The sequence below is a fragment of the Rhineura floridana genome, chromosome 4 (assembly GCF_030035675.1).
Source record: "Rhineura floridana isolate rRhiFlo1 chromosome 4, rRhiFlo1.hap2, whole genome shotgun sequence".
In the NCBI taxonomy this organism is placed as follows: Eukaryota; Metazoa; Chordata; class Lepidosauria; order Squamata; family Rhineuridae; genus Rhineura; species Rhineura floridana.
The window spans coordinates 197,189,312-197,213,315 of NC_084483.1; the positions used below are offsets into that span (position 1 = coordinate 197,189,312).

At 47.6% G+C, this 24,004-nt stretch overlaps 2 protein-coding genes across 8 annotated transcripts in view; both read left to right on the forward strand.

Annotated features, from left to right (window-relative positions):
• Nucleotides 1–1,822: 1,822 nt before the first annotated feature.
• On the forward strand, nt 1,823–6,270 carry LOC133384217 (zinc finger protein 134-like). The gene is made up of 2 exons (XM_061626131.1): nt 1,823–2,595; nt 6,265–6,270. Exons 1-2 carry the CDS (start codon nt 2,173–2,175, stop codon nt 6,268–6,270), a joined length of 429 nt encoding a protein of 142 aa, XP_061482115.1. The 5' UTR covers nt 1,823–2,172.
• Nucleotides 6,271–9,986: 3,716 nt separating this feature from the next.
• Nucleotides 9,987–24,004, forward strand: part of CCDC85A (coiled-coil domain containing 85A) — a 228,664-nt gene continuing 214,646 nt past the window's right edge. For 6 of the 7 annotated variants that reach the window (XM_061625764.1, XM_061625768.1, XM_061625766.1 and 3 more), the window contains exon 1: nt 9,987–11,817. In XM_061625764.1, the coding sequence (XP_061481748.1) occupies nt 11,569–11,817 (249 nt within the window). In that variant the 5' untranslated portion in view covers nt 9,987–11,568. Of the gene's footprint in view, nt 11,818–12,459; nt 12,616–24,004 lie in introns of those variants that run through there. The other variant, XM_061625767.1, reaches the window with a different exon arrangement.

Here is a 24,004-nt window from a genome sequence, read left to right on the forward strand (position 1 = left end):
GTGTGCAGGAGTCAAACAAGTTTACATTTTCCTGGGCTGTTGAAGAGGGCAGTGTTTTGAAAACCTTCCCAATATGAAGCTTTAATCCTATACTCACTTTTCTGGGAGTAGAGCTGCAATGCTAATCCCACAATTTGGAGTAATTGAATTCAGTAGGACCTATTTTTGAGTAGAAATGGTTAGGATTATGCTGTAAATTAATAGGACTTTCGAGTTAACATAACAAAGAATTTTGTTTGTGTTGTAAATTTCTCCCCTTCCAATCCTATTTTTTAAAGCAATTAGGCAAGGCTTACTTAGGTATCACTGCTTTTATTATCTAGGAAACTAATACTGGTTTTATTTTATTTCTTTAAAAAAATTCTGCAATGACCAACTGGTTTTGACAATAAACTATTACATGGGGTGTATGTATTTTTACATCTCTAGTGTGTGTGTATATATGGAGTCTTTTCAACAACCCTGTGAGGTAGGGTTGCAGACTGGAAAGAAAGGCAGCTCACAATAAGAAATAAATCCCTTTAAAATCCAATAACCATAAAAACAAGTACAAACAGTTGCAAAACAGCTTAAAGTAGCATCATTCTGAATTTTTAACATCTCACAACATTAGGCTCCTTTCTTCCTACAATGGCCTTCTGATAACTGGCCTGGCCTGAGGGCACCTTTCTTGCCAGAAGCAATTAGGCTAGATTAAATGTTCGCTACCCAGGTTCCATCTTTTAGCTAAGATTTCTATCTTAATTTCCAATCAGATAAATGTTTTTGTTTGAATTGTATGCTCCAAGCAACTGTGGTTGATGTTTAATGTATCGTAATACTAGGGCCCGCCTCTGTGACATCATTCAAGCCAGCTCCTGCAACATCACTAAGGCCCACCCCTGTGACATCACTAGGGCCAACCCCTGTGACATCACTCAGGCCCACCCCTATGACATCACTAGGGCCCGTTCCTGAAATCTCAGGGTTTAGGATGCTTCTGACCTGGCAACCCTAGTTCAGGAGCTGCTGGGAGAGGAGGATGGTGGCTGTGCCAGCAGGGTGCAGAGGAAGGAAATTAAAAGCATGCTGGGATGGTGGGTTGCAGGATGGAGCCAGATGTGCTGAGGTACTTTGGGCTGGGCCTTTGTGTTCTTCTTATGGGGCATTGGTTGGAGTTCCCCATTCCCTAGAAGAAGCCTAACATCAAGTAGAAACAGGCATTTGGTGTTGTGGCTCCAACTCTGTAGAATCAGCTTCCAATTGGCCTCAGACAAGCGCTTAGCATTTTTGCCTTAAGGTGGCAACTAAAGATGTAGCTTCTTAAAAAAGAATTTCCTTGAAGAGTGACCCATCCATTTTATATGACATGCTATAAGGCATTTTGAATTTTATTTCCAGTATTCATCGACCACTTGCCATCATAGATGGCCACAAAGTGGTTTACACAGCAATCAATAAACCCATCAATCAAAATAAAATGTTAAAAAAAAGCAAACTGCATGTAAAAACCTAAGTTCAATAGGCATAGTACAACTTACTTAAAATGCCTGCTTAAGAAGATGCTTTTTTCACAACAGTTCAACAGTTGACCTTTGTTTTTATGTTATTTTTAATGTTTTTTATTCTATGGTTATTGTTTTAAATGTGTTGTAAAGTGTTTTGATGGTTTTAATGAAACAGCAGTATACAAATATTTTTATAAATAAAAAAAGTAAACTTTGATATTTTTAAGATCCATCTTTTAGATTGTTATGTTTCTCATCTGAAGGGATGCAATTTCCAGCATGGAGAGGGTGGAACTGGGATCAATTTCTTATATGCTCATTTTGAGATGTGGCACCTAAGGCCATCCAGCACTACTGAACGTTGGAAGATTCAGGACCAATAAAAGGAAGTACTTCTTCACACAGTGCAGAGTTAAACTATGGAATTTATTACCATTAGACGTAGGGATGGCCACCAACTTCGCATGCTGCCTGAACATCAGAAATGATAGCAAGTGCTTGTTTGGGTGAGCAGGCAAATGAGAACAAAGAGGATATTCAGATGCAAAAGGCAGAGCAAGGCAAACAAACAGGGTAATCACCAGGATTAGCAGGAGAAACAGTTTCCCAATGCCTTGAGAGAAGAGAAACTGTAGTAAATTACTGCAAGCCAGGGAAGGAGGTGGACCACCACTTATCAAAGAGAATGGATAATGCCATTTCTAGCACGGAAGGCCCCCAGGATCTTGGCAAAAGCCCAGCCAGAAAGCGAATCCGCAAATCTCAGAGCCCAAGGACGTGCAATGAGTGTGGAAAGACCTTTGCGCAGGCCTCAAACCTTCTGGCACATAAAAGAATCCACACAGGCGAGAAGCCATATAAATGTGTACACTGTGGGAACAGTTTCACCGAACGGTCAAACCGTAACAGGCATCAGAGGACCCATTCAGGAGAGAGACCATATAAATGTGTTGATTGTGGGAAAAGTTTCAGCTTTCGATCGGACCTCATTAGACATGGAATTACCCATACAGGAGAGAGACCATATAAATGTTCAGATTGTGGGAAAAGCTTCAGTCATGCCTCAACTCTGATCAGACATGAGAATATCCATACAGACCCAGGGCCTGCAGGAAGAGAACATCGCCGCCCAGGGAAGGAGAGTCTGCTGCTGCTGCTGCTGCTGTGGGATCACCACCTCCACCACCCTTCCCTGTGGGACTTCTGCCTGGCAGACCTGCATCCTGCAGGACCAGGCCCCAGGTACCCAGCCAGCTGGAACTGATTGCTACCACCTGTCCCTCTTTGGAGGGATACATAAGCCGGCTGGCTGGGGTGGCCTGGGAGACCCAGTGCCTGCAGGAAGAAGGAGAACATCGCCACCCAGGGAAGGAGAGCCTGCTGCTGCTGCTGCTGCTGCTGCTGCTGCTGCTGCTGCTGCTGCTGCTGCTGCTGCTGCTGCTGCTGCTGCTGCTGCTGCTGCTGCTGCTGCTGCTGCTGGAACACCACCTCCACCACCCTTCCCAGTGGGACTGCTGCCTGGCAGATGTGCCTCCTGCAGGGCCAGGTCCCAGGTACCCAGCCAGCTGTGACTAATTTCCATCACCTGTCCCTCTTTGGAGGGATACATAAGCCGGCTGGCTGAGGTGGCCTGGGAGACCCAGTGCCTGCAGGAAGAAGGAGAACATCGCCACCCAGGGAAGGAGAGCCTGCTGTTGCTGCTGCTGTTGGAACACCACCTCCACCACCCTTCCCAGTGGGACTGCTGCCTGGCAGACCTGCATCCTGCAGGACCAGGCCCCAGGTACCCAGCCAGCTGGGACTGATTGCTACCACCTGTCCCTCTTTGGAGGGATACATAAGCCGGCTGGCTGAGGTGGCCTGGGAGACCCAGTGCCTGCAGGAAGAAGGAGAACATCGCCACCCAGGGAAGGAGAGCCTGCTGTTGCTGCTGCTGTTGGAACACCACCTCCACCACCCTTCCCAGTGGGACTGCTGCCTGGCAGACGTGCCTCCTGCAGGGCCAGGTCCCAGGTACCCAGCCAGCTGTGACTAATTTCCATCACCTGTCCCTCTTTGGAGGGATACATAAGCCGGCTGGCTGAGGTGGCCTGGGAGACCCAGTGCCTGCAGGAAGAAGGAGAACATCGCCACCCAGGGAAGGAGAGCCTGCTGTTGCTGCTGCTGTTGGAACACCACCTCCACCACCCTTCCCAGTGGGACTGCTGCCTGGCAGATGTGCCTCCTGCAGGGCCAGGTCCCAGGTACCCAGCCAGCTGTGACTAATTTCCATCACCTGTCCCTCTTGGGAGGGATACATAAGCCGGCTGGCTGAGGTGGCCTGGGAGACCCAGTGCCTGTAGGAAGAAGGAGAACATCGCCACCCAGGGAAGGAGAGCCTGCTGTTGCTGCTGCTGTTGGAACACCACCTCCACCACCCTTCCCAGTGGGACTGCTGCCTGGCAGACGTGCCTCCTGCAGGGCCAGGTCCCAGGTACCCAGCCAGCTGTGACTAATTTCCATCACCTGTCCCTCTTTGGAGGGATACATAAGCCGGCTGGCTGAGGTGGCCTGGGAGACCCAGTGCCTGTAGGAAGGAGAACATCGCCACCCAGGGAAGGAGAGCCTGCTGTTGGAACACCACCTCCACCACCCTTCCCAGTGGGACTGCTGCCTGGCAGACGTGCCTCCTGCAGGGCCAGGTCCCAGGTACCCAGCCAGCTGTGACTAATTTCCATCACCTGTCCCTCTTGGGAGGGATGCATAAGCCGGCTGGCTGGGGTGGCCTGGGTGTGTGTCTGTTTTTTGTGTGCTGCTTTTTTTTTTTTTGTGGGATTAAGGAGGATTAATTTTATGATGTTTTAATTGGAAATTGGTTTTAAATTGTTTAGGACTATGGTTTGTTTTTGTGTATGTATATTATGTATAGCTTTTTGTTATTGTAAGTCGCCTAGAGTGTCCACTAACCTGGACAGATAGGCGACCAATAAATAATAAAAAAAATACAGATAGATAGATAGATAGATGTACACTATTTTGGAAATATTTTCTTAGGAAGTGGTTTATAAATTCTTAAATAAAAACAATCTATTGCAAATTGCTTGGGTGTCAGATCCCAGTCTACTTTCTGCTCACCCATGGAGTTGCTTTTTGAGCCCCATGCAAACAATGTGATCAAGAATGACCACTTGGAGAAAGAAATTATTGTTATTTTTATGGATGATTGCCTGATTTTTCAATAGCTCATAGAAAAGATACAAAGCAACCATGTAGCAAACGGCAATACCTATTAAGTTGTTAGAAGGAGCATCAATGCAGCCAGGAAGCGAGGAGTTTACTGGCAAGGCATTTTTACAACAGTGTTTTTTTACAGGCAGTCAATAAATTTCTGGCAATTGGCAATCCTGTGTTTGATGGCGTTGTTGAGGATATAGAAACAATCGGAGCCAAAATGAGTAACTCCCCCCACCGAAATTTGCAAGTCTAATGGCTTCATTGGATAAGATACTCAAATATGATAAAAAAAAAAAAACTTTCTCAGAGTCTTGATTGCCTCCGTTAAGTTCGTTTTCATCAGGGTTTGCAACTGATAAAGTGTGACTGTGCAAATCTCAGTGGAGTATCTTGGGAACAAAAGTAGATAATGACACAAACATGCATTATTTATAATATGCTGGGGATGGAGATATTGAAATAGATGGGGGGAAAACATCAACTTGCCTAAATCAGCAACAAAGGAGTCCCAAATGAAACTGAGCAAAAATAATACATGAAAAGAAAATTAGGCTCTCTTTGGAAAGGAAGCTTCACAAGATGGAGAAACAAAATGTAATATTTGCTCATATACTATAATTAGGAGTTTGTTACACTGTAGCCCTGCTGTATCTTAAGGCAAACTTCACAATTTGTCATCTACCAGACCAAAGACAGCCCTTCGGTCATGCCTTGTGCTTGATGCTCCCTGCTCAAGGGGTCGCCAACTGTTTTGGGCCAGTGGGCACTTTTTCAAAGTCGCAAAAGTGTAGTGGGGCGCCAGTCACAAATGGCTGCAGTGGGGGTGCGGCATACCATAACACAGCTGCCACATCTGGAAAAGCAAACACACAAAAGAGAAAGGACAACACGACAGTACTGGGATGCCCCCCTCATCAGCTGCCCTCAGCAGCGGGGAAAAAGATACTGCAGTCAATGCTGGGTTGACTCACAAAGAGGAGCTGCCTGCACCTGTCTGTGCAGAACAGATGGGAGGGTGGTTGTCCAATCCCGGCATCCAATGGAAAGTGGGCAGGGCCAGCACCAGAGGGTGGCCAGGTTGGACCCTGGAGGAGGGCCCCTGGGTCCCAAGGAGCCCCTGAAGGGCCCCTCCTTAGGGTGGGTGGGTAGCGCTTCCTTCCGTGATCTGCGACAGCATCAATTCCTGACCCCAGGGATGTGCGCGCGTAGCACACACGCATGCCATCAGCCAAGGTGGCAGCAGAGGTATCAGCCTTGACCACCATTTTAGTTGATGGCAGGCTTGCGCCCACAGAGGAGCCCGCATGTACATCAAGGGAGAGGTAGGTGGGGCATGCAGGCGGGCGTTGCGGGCCTGTGCGGCAGTAGGGGGTGTCTGGGAGCTCCTTCTTCACGATCCATGGCAGGTGGGTTCAATGTAGGAGAGGCTGAGCCAGTGTAAACAAGAAGTGAGCAAACAGTCAGTTGTGCATTGTGGATGTTTGAGGGGATATTTACTGAGACCTTTCCTGGGCGCATTGAGAGGTACTACAGGGTACACTCTTGCCCCTCTCTGTTCTTGCAGTCCTGAGCAGTTCTTGGGTATGGCAGCTGGAGGGATTTTTTTGTTATTTTTATTTTATTTTAGACAATTTATATACTGCTTATAGTTAAATGAAACTCTAAGCACAGTACAACATAAACTAAAACATCTTAAACAGCAAATACAAAAAGACACAACACAATCTAGAAAATACAATTAATAACTGAACAGAACATCCCCTTTAGTATCACCATTTAGTATAAACATTGCATATAAAAATGAACTACAAAAATACAAGAAAAATTAATAAGAAACAGTAGACTAAATGAAATATCCCCTCAGTTTCAAGAAAAAAATAAAGTTTAAAAAAATCTACCTTATTTTAAACATGGTAGATTAGATGAAGAAAAACAAATCATTTTTAATCACTATATAGATAAAAAAGCAAAACAATTGGAACAGCCAGCTCCCTTTATAATAGCAGACAGAATTTCCTCTTAACTATGGATAAGTTACATATTTTCTTTAGAAGATGAGCAATTTCACATTTGAGTTCTTTGAGGACTCTGGAGTAGACGCCATCTGAGCCCCACAATTTCTGAGTTTTTATTTTTTCTATGAGGCTTAGAACTTCATCTCTTATCACTACCATCTGCCTCAGTTCCTGAGACTCTCTTCCAAGAGACAGCCATCTGCCTCCAGCCTCAGCCTGTCTGCTGTGCCTGCTGTACAGGATCCTCCTGGTGGGGGAACTTAATGGCTTAGGTCAGCCGTCCTCATCCTGGTGCTCTCCAGATCTTTCAGGTAACATCTCCCATCAGCCCCATCCAGCATGGCCAGGGCTTAAGGATGACGGACTTTGTAGTCCAACAACATCTGGAGGACACCCTGTTGGCCACCCCTGGCTTCCCTTATCCTTTATATAAAGTTTTGTGAGAATGCAGAGAAGCAAGGCACATTCTCCTGAATACAGAGAGATGTCATCTGATGTAGCATTTCCCGTCTTCGAAATAAGCTGCCCCAACCAAAATCCTCTTTTAGACAAGTATTAGGACAAAACTAGATGTTGTACAGCGTTTGCATGTGGCAGTCTCCAGATGGTTAAAACCAGCCTTCTCCAACTTGGGTGCCCTCCAGATATTTTGGACGATGACTCCCTTCAGTCCCAGCCGTTGATGGCAGCTTACGTCCAAAACACAGGGAGAGCAACAGATCTTGAAAGGGTGGTTTTAAAGAAAAGGCAGCACTGAAGGGCTCTGACTTTGATTAGAGTTGTGGTGGTATGCAACAGTGTAGTAGCAAATTCAGAAGTGCAGGGTCCCTTCATAAGTCACAGCCACACCTCCTCCCATCTATTGTTTTTTTTGCTGGCATGAGAATGAGATCCTTGTTACATGCCTTCTCCCACAACAGCAGACGTCCCTAGCAGACAATAAGCACAAAAGGGGAGAACATTAGCTACTGAGCAGAGTCGTCTCACTTCTCACCACTTTTCACTCTGATTGGCTCCAATCAGCAGGAAAGGACAAGGAAGCATGTTAGAAGGTTCTTCCCAGTGGCTAACACACTCCCCTTTCATACTGATTGGCTCATAGGATGCTGGAGACATAGGGACCTTGCAGGGACCCTGCTCCCAAAAGGGTAAGGGGTCTAAGACCCCCCCCAAGACTCTGAACGATTACATCTCTGGTGATATGTGTGCTTATCCCTTTCACGAGCCATTTTTCAGATCAAAACTACCAGCTCCAAGCTTCTTTTCCACCTGTGGGGGAAAAGACAGGAACAGACATTTGTTTCTCCCTGCAGGTGGAAAAGCTGCTGTGGAGGAGGGAGGGGGGGCATTTGGAGTATAAACATATGGGGGGGATGGGTTAATCAGCCCCCATTCATTCCTCTGCTCAACCTAGAAGCCTTCCATCACTGCTTTAAGTTTAGAAAGGGTTTTTTAAGTAAAAAAAAGGAATTGTGTGTATCCGTCTCTCATGTGTAACCATTTAGTTTAGCCTCCTTAGTCATGCAACTCACTTGGGAGTGGGGACTTGGGCCAATCACTCCTGATCCCTCATCCTAACCTACCTTGCAGTCTTGTTGTGAGGATAAAAGTGGAAACTGAGAGGATAGTGCCTGCAGCCTTGTGCGTCTTGGAGGGAAGGCAATATATATAAAATTAAGATGCTGAACTAATGTTAAAAATGTAAGCCAGCAGCTTCGTGAGCCTTAGCGTGCATCTCTACTATCTTTCAAAAAGCCTTTTAAGCAGAGACCTTATCCCATCTGGGTCTGTGCTGGAATTGCTTTTTAAGATGTTTTTAATGTTTTTTTAAAAGATGTTTTGTTTTAATATGTTTTTAGAAATGTTTTGTTACAGTATGTTTTATAGCCTTTAAAGATCTTTTGAAGTTCTTTTAGTGTTTTTGTTTGCCATCCTGTCATCCTTCTGGGAGGAGGGGTGGGATATAAATTAATAAATAAAATAATAAATACATTGTAGGAAGGACTTGTTGCTCCATGGTGGAGCATCTTATTTACATGAAGAAGGTCCTACCTGGGAATGGAAAGATCTCTCAGTTTCAGTTCTCTCAGTTTCTCATTTTTTCCAGTCTTAAATTCAGTTCTCCACATTTCTACTGCAATTTGTGATTTTTTAAAAAAAAAATCCTCATGAAAATTATTCAGCATTTCAGTGTAACTTTCTGCTAACAAACGCATATATTCAGCGTTTGCAAGCAAGTTCTCCTAACATAATGCATTTTGTGTGCTTTCACTATTTCCGCAACATACGTATTATTTTTTTTTGCAAACACTGTTTGGCAGAGAACTGCATCACAAAATTTGGGTAAGTGTGAATTTTGAGAGGCGACTCCTGTTTCAGTTCTCCTGTTGTTCTGGAAAGTGTGGATTTGATAAATTCAGCTTTAAATGGAACCAAATAGAATTTCTCTCCCATCGCTTGTTGTTGTTATGTGCCTTCAAGTCGATTACGAGTTATGGCAACTCTATGAATCAGTGTCCTCCATGAGCATCTGTCATGAACCACCTTTGTAAGTTACCAGATCTTGTAAGTTCAGGTCTGTGGCTTCCTTTATGGAATCAATCCCTCTCTTGTTTGGTCTTCCTCTTTTTCTACTCCTTCTGTTTTTCCCAGCATTATTGTCTTTTCTAGTGAATCATGTCTTCTCATGATGTGTCCAAAGTAGGATAACCTCAGTTTCATCGTTTTAGCTTCTAGTGATAGTTCTGGTCTAATTTGTTCTGACACCCAATTATTTGTCTTTTTTTTTATGCACAAAGCTCTCCTCCAACACCACCTTTCAAATGAGTTGATTTTTCTCTTATCCACTTTTTTCACTGTCCAACTTTCACATCCATACATAGAGATCGGGAATGCCACGGTATGAACGATCCTGACTTTGGTGTCCAGTGATACATCTTTGCATTTCGCTAGAGGTGCAATATTTGATGTCTCCAGGCCAGCGGCTGTCCAGGGTTTCAGGCGGGGAGCTTGGCCTGCCAGTCAGTGCACGCAGAGCTAGAACGGGCTGACTCAGCCGGGAAGCAGCAGCCAAAAGGCTCTGGAAAAAGAAGACGGAAGGTTGGCTTTAGCAGGGCAACTTCAGCGCCGCGGAGGCGACAGATGCCAGCCACATCCGGGAGGTGGCGCCTGCGAGCCGCGGTCGTGTTCCTCGCTCCCTCGGCGTCCGCACGTGGTCCGCCGCCTCCCCGGTGAAAAGCCGCGAGCCGCCGAGCGCTCGCTTCACTATCGCTCGGCCTTTGCCAACGTGGACGGCGCCGCGGCTGCTGCGGCGGGCGCCCGAGCCCCAAATGCACGCCTCTCGCGGCCCGAGGGAGCGGTCGCTGCCCCGACAGCAGAGCGCCAAGCCCCCGAGAGGAACCGTTGGCGCGGGCTGAGCAGGGCGAGGCCCTCCCAGCGGCAACTGCCGGGCTGTACGAGGAGCCTTCTCCCGGGACGGAGGAGGGCGAGGAGGAGGAGGATGGCTGCGAGGGATGAGCCCAGCTGAGGGCAGGCGTGCAGCGGTGGAGGCATCGCGGCAACTGAGAAAGAGGAGGATTTCTTCCGCGCGTTGCTGCACCAGCCGACGCGTTGCTCCAGGAGCACAGACCGCGGGGAGGGTCCGGTCAGGCGAGCGGGGTGGCGGGCTGCCCTCTTTCCCGATCCTCGCCCGGATCCGCTTCCTTCCAGAGCCGGCCCGACTTCTTCAGCCCCCAATCTCCACGGGTGCGTTGGAAAGTGTGTGGGGGCGGCACAAAAGGACTCACTTGTGGGCTTCCCCGCGCTTGCAACCGCCCGCGGCGTCCGGAGCCGGTGCTTCCCCGCCTCGCTTTCTTTTTTATTGCAGGATGAACAAGGCAACCCGCCTCTGAAAAAGGCACCGGGCTGGGCTTCTAGCGGGTGGGACTGCGGAGGCGAGAGGCTTCCCCCGCCCAGCTCCGTCCCGGGGTCCGCAGGCTCGGATCGCGCCACTCCCCGCTGCCCTGCCTCTGAGGAGGGCGCAGCCCGCGTTGTCTCACGCCGGAGTCTGACGGAGCGCTTAGGGTGCCGATGCGGAACGACGCAGGCCCTTTGATGGACGGAAGGAATTCCCAATAGCCCCCCCCTTCCCCGTACCGGGACATAAGAGCTTTGGGAAGAGCGAGCCCGGGGCCACCGCCACTGTTTCCCAAGCGCCGAAAGACACCAGGCGACGTGCGCGCAACCTCCCCGAAGGCTCCCGGAAGAGGGCTGGCCCCACGCGTGATTGCGCTGCCCCCTTCTAAAGAAGTCAAGCTTAGGAGCGCGGGTGGGCTTGGGCGCGGGTGGATTTCTTGGTGAAGGCGGAGGAGCCCGTGAACTTTTGGGGGCCGGGAGAGCGCGATCCGGATCCACTCGGCTTCTTAATACCCCTCCCCAGCAAGGATCTTACCGTCGTCCCCGGCTCGCCACCCGAAAGCGCCGGCTGAGTGACAGGGCGCCTGCATCGGAGGATCGAAGAGTTCTTACCCGCTTCCCCCCCCCCCAATAATAATTCGCAAGGATGGCTTTTTGCGCAGAGAGAGCCTCTTCTTTTTCCTGAACAAAGCACAGTAGCGAACAAAAAAGTACATTTAAAAAAAAATACTGCAGACTTGGCGGACTCCGAAGTCCTTCCCAATTTCTTGGAGAGTCGGGCACCTTTTGCTGCGCTCGGAAGCCACCTCGCTCCGGCACCCGCAAGGGATTCTTTTCGAGAGACTGGAGGCTCCCTTTTTGGGTGCGCGGAAGACAAATCGCGAGATCTTCCCTCCCCCGTAGCCTCGGCGGGCAAGCCCAAAGCGGAGTGCCCGGAAGCAACTTCGGGCGCCGGCATCATGTCTAAAGTGGTGGCGACGGGAGCCGGAGCCGGGGCGGCGGGCCCGGAAGGCGGCGGGCCCGGCCCGGCCGAAGACCTCTCCAAGGTGTCGGACGAGGAGCTGCTGAAGTGGAGCAAAGAGGAGCTCATCCGCAGCCTGCGCAAGGCGGAGTCGGAGAAGATGAGCGCCATGCTGGACCACAGCAACCTCATCCGGGAAGTCAATCGGCGGCTGCAGCTTCACCTGGGCGAGATCCGGGGGCTCAAGGTAAAAGAGGCCCACCCCTGGGGGGGGGAGAGGAAGGCGCGGGAGTGCCCCTTCTTCCACCTCTGTTGGAAGCAGGGGGCTGTAGGTAACGAAATCCTACTTGGAGTAAACCCGTTGAAATGAATGAAATGAAGTTAGTAACTTCCGTGTGGTTACTCTGAGCAGGGCTAGTGCTGGATCCAACTTAGTAGGTTGTGTTCCACTCGGGCCTACCCAGAGTAGACCCATTGCAGGGAATGAACCTGGGAGTTACGTCTGTTAACTTCAGTGGGTCTGCTCTGAGTAGGACTTGCATTGAATGCCACCCTCTGGATTCCCAGTTGTTGGGAATCACAAGAGGGGAGAGTTGCTGGGGCGCTCAGGTCCCGCTTGCTGGTTTCTCAGAGGCATCTGGCTTTCCTCTGTTGAAACCAGGATGCTGGCCTAGATGGGCCACTGACCTGATCCGGCGCCCGGCTCTTCTTGTGGTCTTAGGATGGGGAAAATCAGCAGGGAGTGTAGAGGTACCCTTGGAGGCTTTCCCTCCTGTATGGGAGTTTCCTTTCTTGGCTGAGCTGGAAATGTGTGTGCCCTGAGGGGCAAATTCTGAATGGCATTCCTGTCTCTCCTTTGCACTCCCAGGGGCCCAACTCTCTGAGAAGTTCTCTACTTGAAATGATGAACAACCTGCTAGGACAATTTGTGTTCACTGTGCAGGAGATCTTCCACTGCGAAGATTCATCCGTCTCCCTCTCTGGCATCCTTAACGGCACCCGCAAAATCTGCCAGTTGAGACAGCCCACCTCAGCTTGTCTCATGGTAAGGGCACCTTCCAGGGCTCTTCACCCTGCCTCTCCAAATAATCATGTTTTGATTGCTAGGACTTGACCTCAGGATATGTGAAGTAATGGTGACATATAACCTTTGAGTATGTGCAGAGTGCATTCTCATCAGTGCAAAAGCAGTGGCCAACCAGATGACCGTGGGAAGCCCACAAGCAGGACTTGAGATCAAGAGCATTCTCCCCTCCTGTGGCTTCTGGCAACTGGTTTTGAGAAGCATACTGCCTTTGGGTGTGGTGGCAGAGCACAGCCATCACGGCTAGTAGCCATTAATGGGTGGCCTATGGCCTTCAGATGTTGTTGGACTCCAGCTCTCATTGGTCAGCAGGGCCAGCAGTCAGGTGAGATGGGGATTGTTGTTTAGCCAAATCTGGAGGGCTGCAGGCTGTCTACCTGTGATGTAGATCATAATCTGTAGTGACTGCACATGCATTTATGTTCCACTGCATGCACATTGGGGTGGGTTAATTTGCTGGAAAGCTGTACCCAGTTTCATCTTTCCAGTATGTGCATGTGTATACAATATTTGGATGTTGCGATGTAATGCTTTTGCACATGTGAAGTCCCAGTTACGGTCTGTGGCATTTCCTCCCATTCAAAGATCTTGAGTAACAGGACTGGGGGAAATGCCCTTCTGAGACCCTGCAGGGTGGCTCTTGTCATCTTTGTCAGTACTGGGTGAGCTGAAACATTGTTGTTGTTATGTGCCTTCAAGTCAATTTTGACTTATGGCGACCCTATCCAGTAGCATCTGTTATAAGCCACCTCTTGGGTCTGTGGCTTCCTTTATGGAATCAATCCATCTCTTGTTCGGTCTTCCTCTTTTTCTACTCCCTTCTGTTTTTCCCAGCATTAGATCTGCAACTGCATTTGGTGACACTGGTTACTTGAACCCTTTGCACTTCCCTCTTCTCATACTGTTCCTACATTAGAATTCCCATTATTGAGATTTAGGTTGTAACTTGTGAGCTCCCTGGGACAGAGACCTACATCCCCCCCCCCCGGATTTATATTTTGGTGATCCCTAAAGTCCATTGAGGGACCCTAGAAATAAACAGGCAATTGGACAAGAAAAGTTGAACAGGTTATCCTGTGCAAACCTGTTGGATCTGGAGACATTAAACTGTATAAGAATCCCTTTGGGGTTGCCCATTGTTGACCCCTCTGGTTGTCTAGGGCATCCCTGGCTGGAGAATTTCTTTTAGAAGAACCGGGTGTCTGTAAGGTCAGGGTGGGGGATTTGTTGAACAAAGACCTCTTCTCCTGTGCTTTGGGCACTGCTGTGATGGCTGGTAGCTGTTGGACAAATACCCTGACCCAGTGAAGAGAGCCCATTGGTCTGATCCAGCAGGGTTGAGACTGTTTGTCCAGGTTGTCCAGTATTGTCTGCTCTGACTGAGTGTGCCTACTGGCCATGGAATGCTGATTATATATATCTGTTGCAGGAGAAGCAGTACGGAATGGGGTATCTTAGAAAAGGGCCTGGCTGGCTGCATGGAGCACTGAACAGGAGCATTCCACGCTGCAACGTTTTGTCGCAGTTCCACTTGTCATGGGTGATTGTTAATTTTGAGGGTGGGGTGCTGTTAGTAATTTTTTACTCTCTGTGAAGAACCATGGTCTGAATGCTTATCCATGTGGATTTTGAAGGACAGGATTCTGGAGTTGTTGTCTGCTTAAGGAAGTTCTTTCTGCATAATCTTTATTTGTTTAAAGTTAAAACAAGCATTCCCCTTTGCATGTTCCTTCCTGGAGGAATGATTCCCTTTCTGAAAGGGTTGCTCAGGGTCTGGCACATTCAGTAGGATAAAGAAACTGAGAGGCGTATCAGGGGGCACTTTGTGAGACTGATGAGCCGCATAAGGCTGAAAAATATTAGCACCAAACCAGGTACGTCTTTGGCAGCTGGCAATGTGTTACTCATGAGACATTGCTTTTGGTTTATTTATTCCACTTACAACCCCTGCTCTTCCTCCAAGGAGTTTCTGGCGGCCTTGTCTGCTGCTGGCATCAGACCTTGACATTTCAGCTTAAAAGGATCCCCGGAGAAAACAACACCCAGCCTCAGATCCTGACAAGCCAGTGGTCTGAGCGTGTATAGGGTAACTTCCTATGCTTATATGGGGTGGCATTCAATGTTAGTCCTACGCACAGTAGACCGTCGAAGTTAATGGATATGGCTTACTAAGTGCATTAATTTCAAGGGATCAAAAAAAGATTCATAGGGTCGCCGTAAGTCGAAATCAATTTGAAGGCATATAACAACAAACTCTGAGTAGGATTGGGCTGAAAACAGCCCATGGTCCAGGTTAGATGGATGGGCTAGAATGAGGCAGTGCACTATAGTGGTTAGACTTATAAGTGCTATGCAGAGTGGAGAGATCCAGGCTTGAATCCCATCTCACCTGTGGAGCTCTGTGGGTTATCTGGCAGCCTAACTTCAGAACTCAGTGGCCAGATTGTTGACTGGAAGTAGCAGGTCTGATTGTATAACTGTGATACTGGTGTGATTGCGCTGGCTGCCAGTTAGTTTCCAGACTCAATTAAAAGTGCTGGTTTTGACCTAGAAATCCTTACGTGGCTCAGGACCCCAATACCCTAGGGACCATGTCTCCCTGTATGAATCTACCCAGACCCTGCAGTCTGAGGCCCTTCTTCGTGTTCCCTGTCCGAGGGAGGTAGGCAACATGAGATCAGGCCTTTTCAGTGGTGACTCCCTGACTGTGGAATGCTGTCCCGAAGAAGGTCAGCCTGGCACCTTCTCTATCAATTTTTGGGCACCAGGTGAATATGTTTTTATTCACCCAGGCATTTTGCTCTCAATTGGTGCCCATCTTTTAGTTATGTGGGGCAAAATGTGTCCCTTTTTTATATTGCTGGATGAGCACTTTTAGTTAATAATGTGTTTGGTGTATTTTATCTCTGATGTATTTTAAATGTTAGATGCTTTTACAAATGTAAGTTGAATTGAGAAACCTTTTTGTGGTAAGCAAAAACTATTATTATTATTATTATTATTATTAATAATAATAATAATAATAATAATAAACAACCACCACAACCACCACCTACCTCACAGGCTTGTTGGGAGGATAAAAGAGGGTGGTTTTTTTTGGTGGGGTGGGGATGGAGATGGAAAACTGTGTGTGCTGCCCTAGTCCTTTTGCGAAAAAGGGTGGGCTATAAATATGATGACAGTACTGATAATGATAAATAGTTCTTGTGTCTGCACTGTTTTCTGAGGAACATCCACGTTGGGGTCCTCTGTGGCTTATGTTCACCTAGTTCTGCCTTTCCCTTCTAAGCTGTTCAAGGCTCAGTAGGTGTGCAAAAAACCAGCCAAATCCCCAACTCTTTATAAGGCTCATTCAGCTTTGCAAATCTGTCCACAAAAATTGCTTGGCCAGCTGGCTGCCCATAAGCTACCGGGTCAAGTTCAAGGTTCTGGTTTTGGTGTACAAAGCCCTGTACAGCTTGGGATCAGGATACCTGAAAGACCGTCTTATCACTTATATACCCAGTTGATCACTGTGCTCTGTGGGTGAGGGCCTCCTGCAGATACCATCTTATCAGGAAGTCCGTTCCGCACAACATAGGAAGTGGACCTTTAGTGTGGTGGCACCTACCCTGTAGAATTCCCTCCCCTTAAATATTAGGCATCTCTGTTATCTTTTCAGCGCCTATTGAAGACCTGCCTCTTTCAACAAGCCTTTTAAGCAGAGACCTTATCCCAGTTTGCGTCTGTGTTGGAAATGCTTTTTAAGATGTTTTTTAAAATGTGTCTTTAAAGATGTTTTGGTTTAAGATGTTTTAAGAGTGTTTTTGGTGTTTTTGTTGCCACCCTGGACTCCTTCTGGGAGGAAGGGCGGGATATAAATTTAATATATAAATAAATGATAAACTTTTAAAATAGTTCTTCCCTCCCTTGTGCTCACATGTCCCTATATCAGTCTTTTAGAGTTATAAAAGTCAAGGCACACAGCCTCAGCCAGCTTTTGGAAAGCTTCCCTATGTAATCACTTGGAGGCAATTCTTATGCATTCTAGGTGATCAGATGAGCCCAAGCCTATCTCAACCTGCATACGCAGACTTTAAGAAGACTTTACAAAATAAATAAATAAATCCCGTACTGCTTTTTTTGGCTATTAATTTCCTGGCTTTGTGTCATAACTCCCATCCTTTAATGCGGTGGCTCCCATACTTTTTCTTCTCCATGGACCGCTTGAAAATTTCTGAGGGTCTCGGTGGATCACTCAATGATTTTTCTCTCTAATGTAGCAATTGCAATTCCATAGAATTCACATTGTAAAACAATAAAACATAAGCAATAAGAGAAGCAATAAAAATACAATTAAAAATCCACATGTACACTGCGGACGGCCTGAATGAAGCTTGCGGACCACTGCTTGGAGCCCCTGCTTTAATGAACTTTGAAAAGTTTGCGGTTTTACTCTTGTGTTCACTGCTGCATCCCAGTGTTGCATTTGGAAGGTGCTTGGATGGCTCAGCTCTTTGAAAGTTTGGACTAAAACCCGGAGTGGATTCCATTGCCCCACTGACATGGAGCCACCGGCCACCACTGGTTAATGGGCCATATGGATTGGAACCTCCGAGTGTGAGCTTGTGCCTGTGTGTTGTGCCCTAATGCTATATCCACCTGTCAAGATAGATGCTGGGGAAGAAACTTAAAAAAATAAAATAAAGGAAAGAATATCTTCCCCCAGCTCTTTCTGGGTGATTAGCTCTGGCTGACTATTGATCCAGCCGGCAGAAGAGGGATATAAAACTTGAAAATGATGCACTCAGTTGACCCAGTGACAGAAGTGGAGGCCACGGAGGCTCAGATACATGTTAAGGATTCCTTTGATGCTTTCCTTCATTTTTTGTATTTTTTTAACCCAAAGTAGCCCAGGAGGAAGCTGCAGCTGAACAGGGGAAGGATGGACGAGGAGAGGCTGCTGAACTTTTGCACTCTGGTCCTTTTAAGGAACACAGGAAGCTGCCTTATACTGAGTCAGACCAATGGTCCATCTAGCTCAGTATTGTCTACACTAACTGGCAGCAGCTCTCTAGGATTTCAAGCAAGGGGACCCTTCTAGTCCGACCTGGAGATACCGGGGCTTCCTCTTCTTTATACCCCGCCCTTCCTCCCAAAGGGAACCCAAGGCAGCAAACAAGTGATAAGACACTAAAACATCTTAAGAACTTCTTAAACCTGGGACCTCCTGTATGGGAAGCAGGTGCACTACCACTCCGCTACGGCACTTCCCTTAAAAATGGGACACGCTCCATTTGCTTGGATCGTAGGCTAGAGGAACAGCTGCAACTGCCTTATACTGTTGGTCCATGTAGCTCGATATCTCTCCCAGCCCTACCTGCATATGCCGGGGATTGAACCCGGGACCTTCTGCATGCAAGGCGGATGTTCTGCCGCTGAGCTAAAGCTCCTCTCCTCTGCTCAAAATCCTCCCCTACAGGCTGCTTTTTCACTAGCAGAGGGGAAGATATGGGGATCCTACAGGGAGTGAAATAGCAGCTTGGGGGAGAATTTCTAGCTGGAAAATCTGCAGAGGGAAGAAGCAGCCCAGTGCAATTAGCATGAGGGATTTGATTTTTTAGATCACAGTAGAATGGGTAATATTCTCTCCTCCACACCTGATGTGATCCTGATAATGATCACCCTCCTCCCCCCCCCCGTGATGCCTTTTGCATTTTTAAAAACCTGCACATTAAATGCAAAGATGTATTGTACATTGCATTTGCTTTTCCCTTAAGGCTTGGAAATACAATTGCACAGATGTGCAGAGATTATAATGTGGGCAGCATATATTTAAAATGTATCCAATGCACATTTAAAGCACATGATCTCCCCCCAAGAATCCTGGGAACTGTGGTTTGTTAAGGATGCAGGGGATTTGTAGCTCTGTGCCTTCCCGGGATTCCTGGGGGGAAGTCATGTGCTTTAAACGCAGAGCTTGGAAAAGTTACTTTTTTGAACTACAACTCCCATCAGCCCCAGCCAGCATGGCCACTGGATTGGGCTGTTGGGAGTTGTAGTTCTAAACAGTAACTTTTCCAAGCTCTGTTTAAATGTATGATGTAAATCTCCTCTGTATTCGAGTAAGGCTGCAATCCTAAACTACTTATCTGTGAGGAAGCCCCATTGAATTCAGTAGAATTTATGCCTGAGTAGACATAGTTAGGATTGTCCTGCAAATCATGCCCCTGACTGCTTTTATTCCATTGATTTCAGCAGAACTACTCTGAGCGTGACTAAGGCTGCAATCCAATACATGTCTCCTCAGCAGTAAGCTCCATTGGGTTCAATAGGGCTTACCCCCAGGTAAGTGTGTATTGGATTGCAGCCTTAGTTGCATACTGAGATAAGCCAGGCTCACTTTTCCCCACTATTTCTGCCCAGTTTTCTTTTACTCTGTAGGCTTGAGAGGGTTTGACCCTACTGTGATAGAGGAAAAAATGAGGGATTAGTCCCAATTCCTATTTCTGGCTCTCCTGATATTGATCTAAAAGAGAGAGAGGAAGAAAGAGAGATATAGCATAAGATTTATTTAATCCTGTAGCTGGAAGGCAGACTAAATCTGTTCCTATAGCCATTTTACATGAAAGACTGAAAGGCTTCACGGATTTTTCTTCCTAAGGCTGTATTGTTGAGTGAAGCCTGTGCTGAGCTTTCACTGGCTGAAATATATTTCTGCAGGAAGGGTTATCCTGTTGCAACTTGCTAGAAACTGTACAGTCGGGTTATATTGTTTTAATGCAATAGCACTTCCTCTGAGGTGCTGCCTTGCAAGTAAACATGCAGGCGGCCCAGGTTGGACTTCCAAGTGACAAATGCAGATGGAGAAAATGTTCTTTGCAATGACGCTCCAAACATTGCATGGAACCATGCAGGAAAATTAGTACTTCTTTAACAAGGTACTAATTTTACTGGGACAAACCCAGGGATTAATCAGGGGTGCCCATCAGGATAAAGTGCGGGCTGCACCTGTCAGGCCGCATCCATACGGTTCGCCCCCCCCAGCTAAGATCTTCCTTGCTCAATGCACTCCACAGTCCAATCAGAGGGGTGGTAAACCTTTTCCAGCCAGAGGGCCACATTCCCACCTGGGCAGCCACTTGGGGCCTGTATGCCACGGATGGGTAGACTAAAGGCAAAAGGGGGGGAAACAGATGTGACTCTTACCTTTGTGCAAGAGGCTAAATTCAAGCAGTCAGAGGTTTCTAAACATGCACAGGCCTACCTCTCCACTCTTCAGGCAATCAAGAGGCATTATCACAGTGCAAGGACAAGTTCCAGCCAGGTGAAAGCACTGTAAGAAGGCATGGGGGAGAGCCAGTGAGGGGTGTGGCCTGAAAAGAGAGGGTGTGGCTTGGGGAGGAGGTGTGGCTTTGAGAGTGTCTTGAGGGCCACATAGAGAGAGGCCTAAGGGCCGGCATTCCTCCTCTTTGCGATAGCCCTGCAGTTTCAGCTTCTTTATTCCAGTATTTTCCAGACCCATTTAACAACAGTTTTCCTGTTTATTTTGCTGTTACTTTGTTACATTTTATGATGTGCACCAGTGATGAGATATTTGCAGCGACAAGGCTGGATGGTTCGCTTTTGAACCATTTTCAGATGGTACTTTTCAGGGTGCTCTTTGTAACTGAGCAGTTCTTTCTTTTACTTTTTCTGCAAAATGTTGTTTACATTTCTTTTGTATAGTTTTTAGCCTTTTTTTTAAAAAAAAATCCTGCTTATTGTCTCCCGAAGCAGCAGATCACATCAGTTTTAAAAAAAACCCAGAGAGATGGGCCCTGCCACAAGGTCTACAAATGTAAGAAAAACACAAATTCAGGAAGGAAGGGGACTGGAGGGAAAAGGTAGTGGAGGAAGATCTGTTCTTCCAAGACCAGAACAAAGTGGTGAGCTGTAAAGGTCATTTATATTAAGTTGAGGCTGGGTGGATTTTCCCAGGCTGGTTTTCCTTGAATAGCAGCTGATGGATGGTGCCAAATCACACTTTCCCTTTGCTTCTGCAGTCCCTGCTAGGGAGCAGGGAGAAATTCAATTCAGTCTGCATGTAAAGACCAATGTACTTAATCACCACTTTGCAAAATGACACAGCCATCCTTCAAAATTTACGTTTCTCTGAATTTTGCAGTGTAGTTCTCCAGTCGAGTAATGTGTACAGAAATGTATATTCTGGGGTAAAGTGTGCATGGAAATGCATATATTGGTGAAACTAATATACAAAATGCATTATATTGGGGGAAATTGCTGGGCAAATATGTATAGATTAGGCAAAATTACATACAGAAATGTGCATGCAGAAGAAATTCACACCAAAATGCTGATGAGGACTTTTTTTTAAAAAAAATTGCAAAGTGATGTGGAAATGTGAGGAACTGAATTTAGAAATTGGAAAAATGAGAAACTGATAAATTGAACTGGTCAGATTCACCCAATAATGGGTGGGGACAGAGGTAAATGCAGGTGGAGCAATATTTTATTTATTTATTTATTTTATTTAATTTATATACCGCTCTAAGCCTGAAGGCTCTCTGGGCGGTGTACATAAAAGGTAAAAGCAAGCACAATATATAAATACAATAAATACAATAACTCAAGAAACAAAAACACACAAACAATACGAGAACCAAACAACATCCAGAATACAACATAGTAATAAAATACTGTAAAAATACACTTTAAAATGCCTGGGAGTATAAAAAGGTTTTCACCTGGCGCCGAAAAGATAGCAGCGTCGGCGCCAGGCGCACCTCATCGGGGAGACCATTCCACAGTTCGGGAGCCACAACCGAAAAGGCCCTATTTCTAGTCACCACCCTCCGAGCTTCTCGATGGGATGGTACTCGGAGGAGGGCCTTAGATGTTGAGCGCAGTGTACGGGTAGTTTCATATTGGGAGAGGCGCTCCACCAGGTATTGCGGTCCCATGCCGTGTAAGGCTTTATAGGTCAAAACCAGCACTTTGAATTTAGCCCAGAAACAAATAGGAAGCCAGTGCAGACGGGCCAAAACAGGTGTTATATGAGCGGACCTTCTGGTCCGCGTCAACAATCTGGCCGCTGCATTCCGGACTAACTGTAGTTTCCGAACTATCTTCAAGGGCAGCCCAACGTAGAGCGCATTGCAGTAGTCCAATCTAGAAGTTACCAGAGCATGAACGACTGAGGCGAGGTCGTCACTGTCCAGATAGGGACGTAGCTGGGCTACCAATCGGAGATGGTAGAAAGCATTCCGTGCCACTGAGGCTACCTGAGCCTCAAGAGACAGGGAAGGGTCGAAAAGAACTCCCAAGCTACAAACCTGTTCTTTCAAGGGGAGTGTAACCCCATCCAGAACAGGGTGAACATCCACCATCTGGGCAGAGAAGGCACTCACTAACAGTGTCTCGGTTTTGTCTGGATTAAGCTTCAGTGTGTTAGCTCCCATCCAATCCATTATCGCGGCCAGGCAACGGTTTAGTACGTTAACAGCCTCACCTGAGGAAGATGCAAATAGAGTTGCGTGTCATCAGCGTACTGGTGACAACGCACTCCAAAACTCCTGATGACCGCACCCAGCGGCTTCATATAGATGTTGAAAAGCATGGGGGACAGTACCGATCCCTGTGGGACTCCACAATGGAGAGTCCAGGGTGTCGAGCAGTGTTCCCCAAGCCCTACCTTCTGTTGACGACCCACCAAGTAGGAGCGGAGCCACTGCCAAGCAATACCCCCAACTCCGTGAGCCTTCCCAGAAGGATACCATGGTCGATGGTATCAAAAGCAGCTGAGAGATCAAGGAGAATCAACAGGGTCACACTCCCCCTGTCCCTCTCCCGACAAAGGTCATCATACAGGGCGACCAAGGCTGTTTCGGTACCAAACCCAGGCCTAAAACCAGATTGAAACGGATCAAGATAATCAGTGTCATCCAAGAGTCCCTGGAGCTGGCCGGCCACCACCCGTTCCAGAACCTTGCCCAGGAACGGAACATTCGCCACAGGTCTATAGTTGTTCAAGTTATCTGGGTCCAAGGAGGGTTTCTTCAGGAGCGGTCTCACTACCGCCGCTTTTAGGCAGTCAGGGACCACACCCTCTCGCAAAGAGGCATTGATGACCTCCTTGGCCCCGCCGGCGGTTCCAGTCCTGCCAGCTTTCACCAGCCAAGAGGGGCAAGGATCCAGCACAGACGTGGTCGCCCGCACCAGTCCAAGGATCTTGTCAACATCCTCAAGCTGCACCAACTGAAACTCATCCAATAAATGAGGACAAGACCGTGGTCTGGATGCTTCATTGAATCCAACTGCTATAATATTGAAGTCTAAGTCCCGACGAATGCAAGCGATCTTAGTTTGGAAGTGTCCAGCGAACTCATCACAACAGGCTACAGATGAATCTATAGTATCCCGAGGGCCAAGATGTAAAAGCCCTCGTACAGTTTTAAAAAGCTCCGCTGGGCGGGAGAGTGATGCCTTAATACTGACAGCAAAATATCTCTATTTGCTGCCCTCACCGCTGCTGTATATCGCTTAGAGCAGGCACTTACCAAGGCATAATTGCATTCGTCAGGAGTCCGCCTCCATCTGCACTCAAGCCTCCTCCTCTCTTGCTTCATCGCTCTCAGCTCCGGGGTATACCATGGGGCTGTATGAGCTCTACATAGGAGGGGGCGCATGGGAGCGATCGTGTCAACTGCCCGGGTCATCTCCGTATTCCACAGTTCAACCAGGGCTTCAACAGGAGCGCCAGTCTTCTCAGTCGGAAAATCCCCTAGAGCCCTTTGGAAACCCTCAGGATCCATTAGTCCCCGGGGGCGGACCAATTTAATAGGTCCCCCACCCTTTCAGAGGGAAAGGGTCGCTGTAAGCCTAAACCTCAGCAAGCGGTGATCTGTCCATGACAATGGGGTAGATGAAAAATCCCCAACCTCCAGATCACCATCTCCCTGCCCAGTGGCGAAGATCAAATCAAGGGTATGTCCCGACACATGCGTCGGGCCAGTAACAAACTGAGACAGCCCCATGGTTGTCATGGACGCCATGAAGTCCTGAGCCGCCCCAGATAAAGCAGTCTCGGCATGAACGTTGAAGTCCCCCAGTACCAACAGTCTAGGGGACTGCAACAATATCTCCGAGACTACCTCTGTCAGCTCAGTTAGGGAATTTGTTGAGCAGCAGGGCGGGCGGTACACCAACAAAATTCCCAACCTGTCTCTCTGGCCCAGCGCAAGGTGGAGACACTCCAGACCAGTCGTCACCTGTACAGGGTGCTTGGAGAGTGAGAAAGAACTCCTATAGACCACGGCAACCCCACCTCCCCGACCTTCGGCTCTACCATAATGCTGAACCATGTACCCAG

Excerpts from the sequence above, each read along its gene's own strand:
- LOC133384217 (XM_061626131.1), top strand. The coding sequence starts at position 2,173 with ATGGATAATGCCATTTCTAGCACGGAAGGCCCCCAGGATCTTGGCAAA.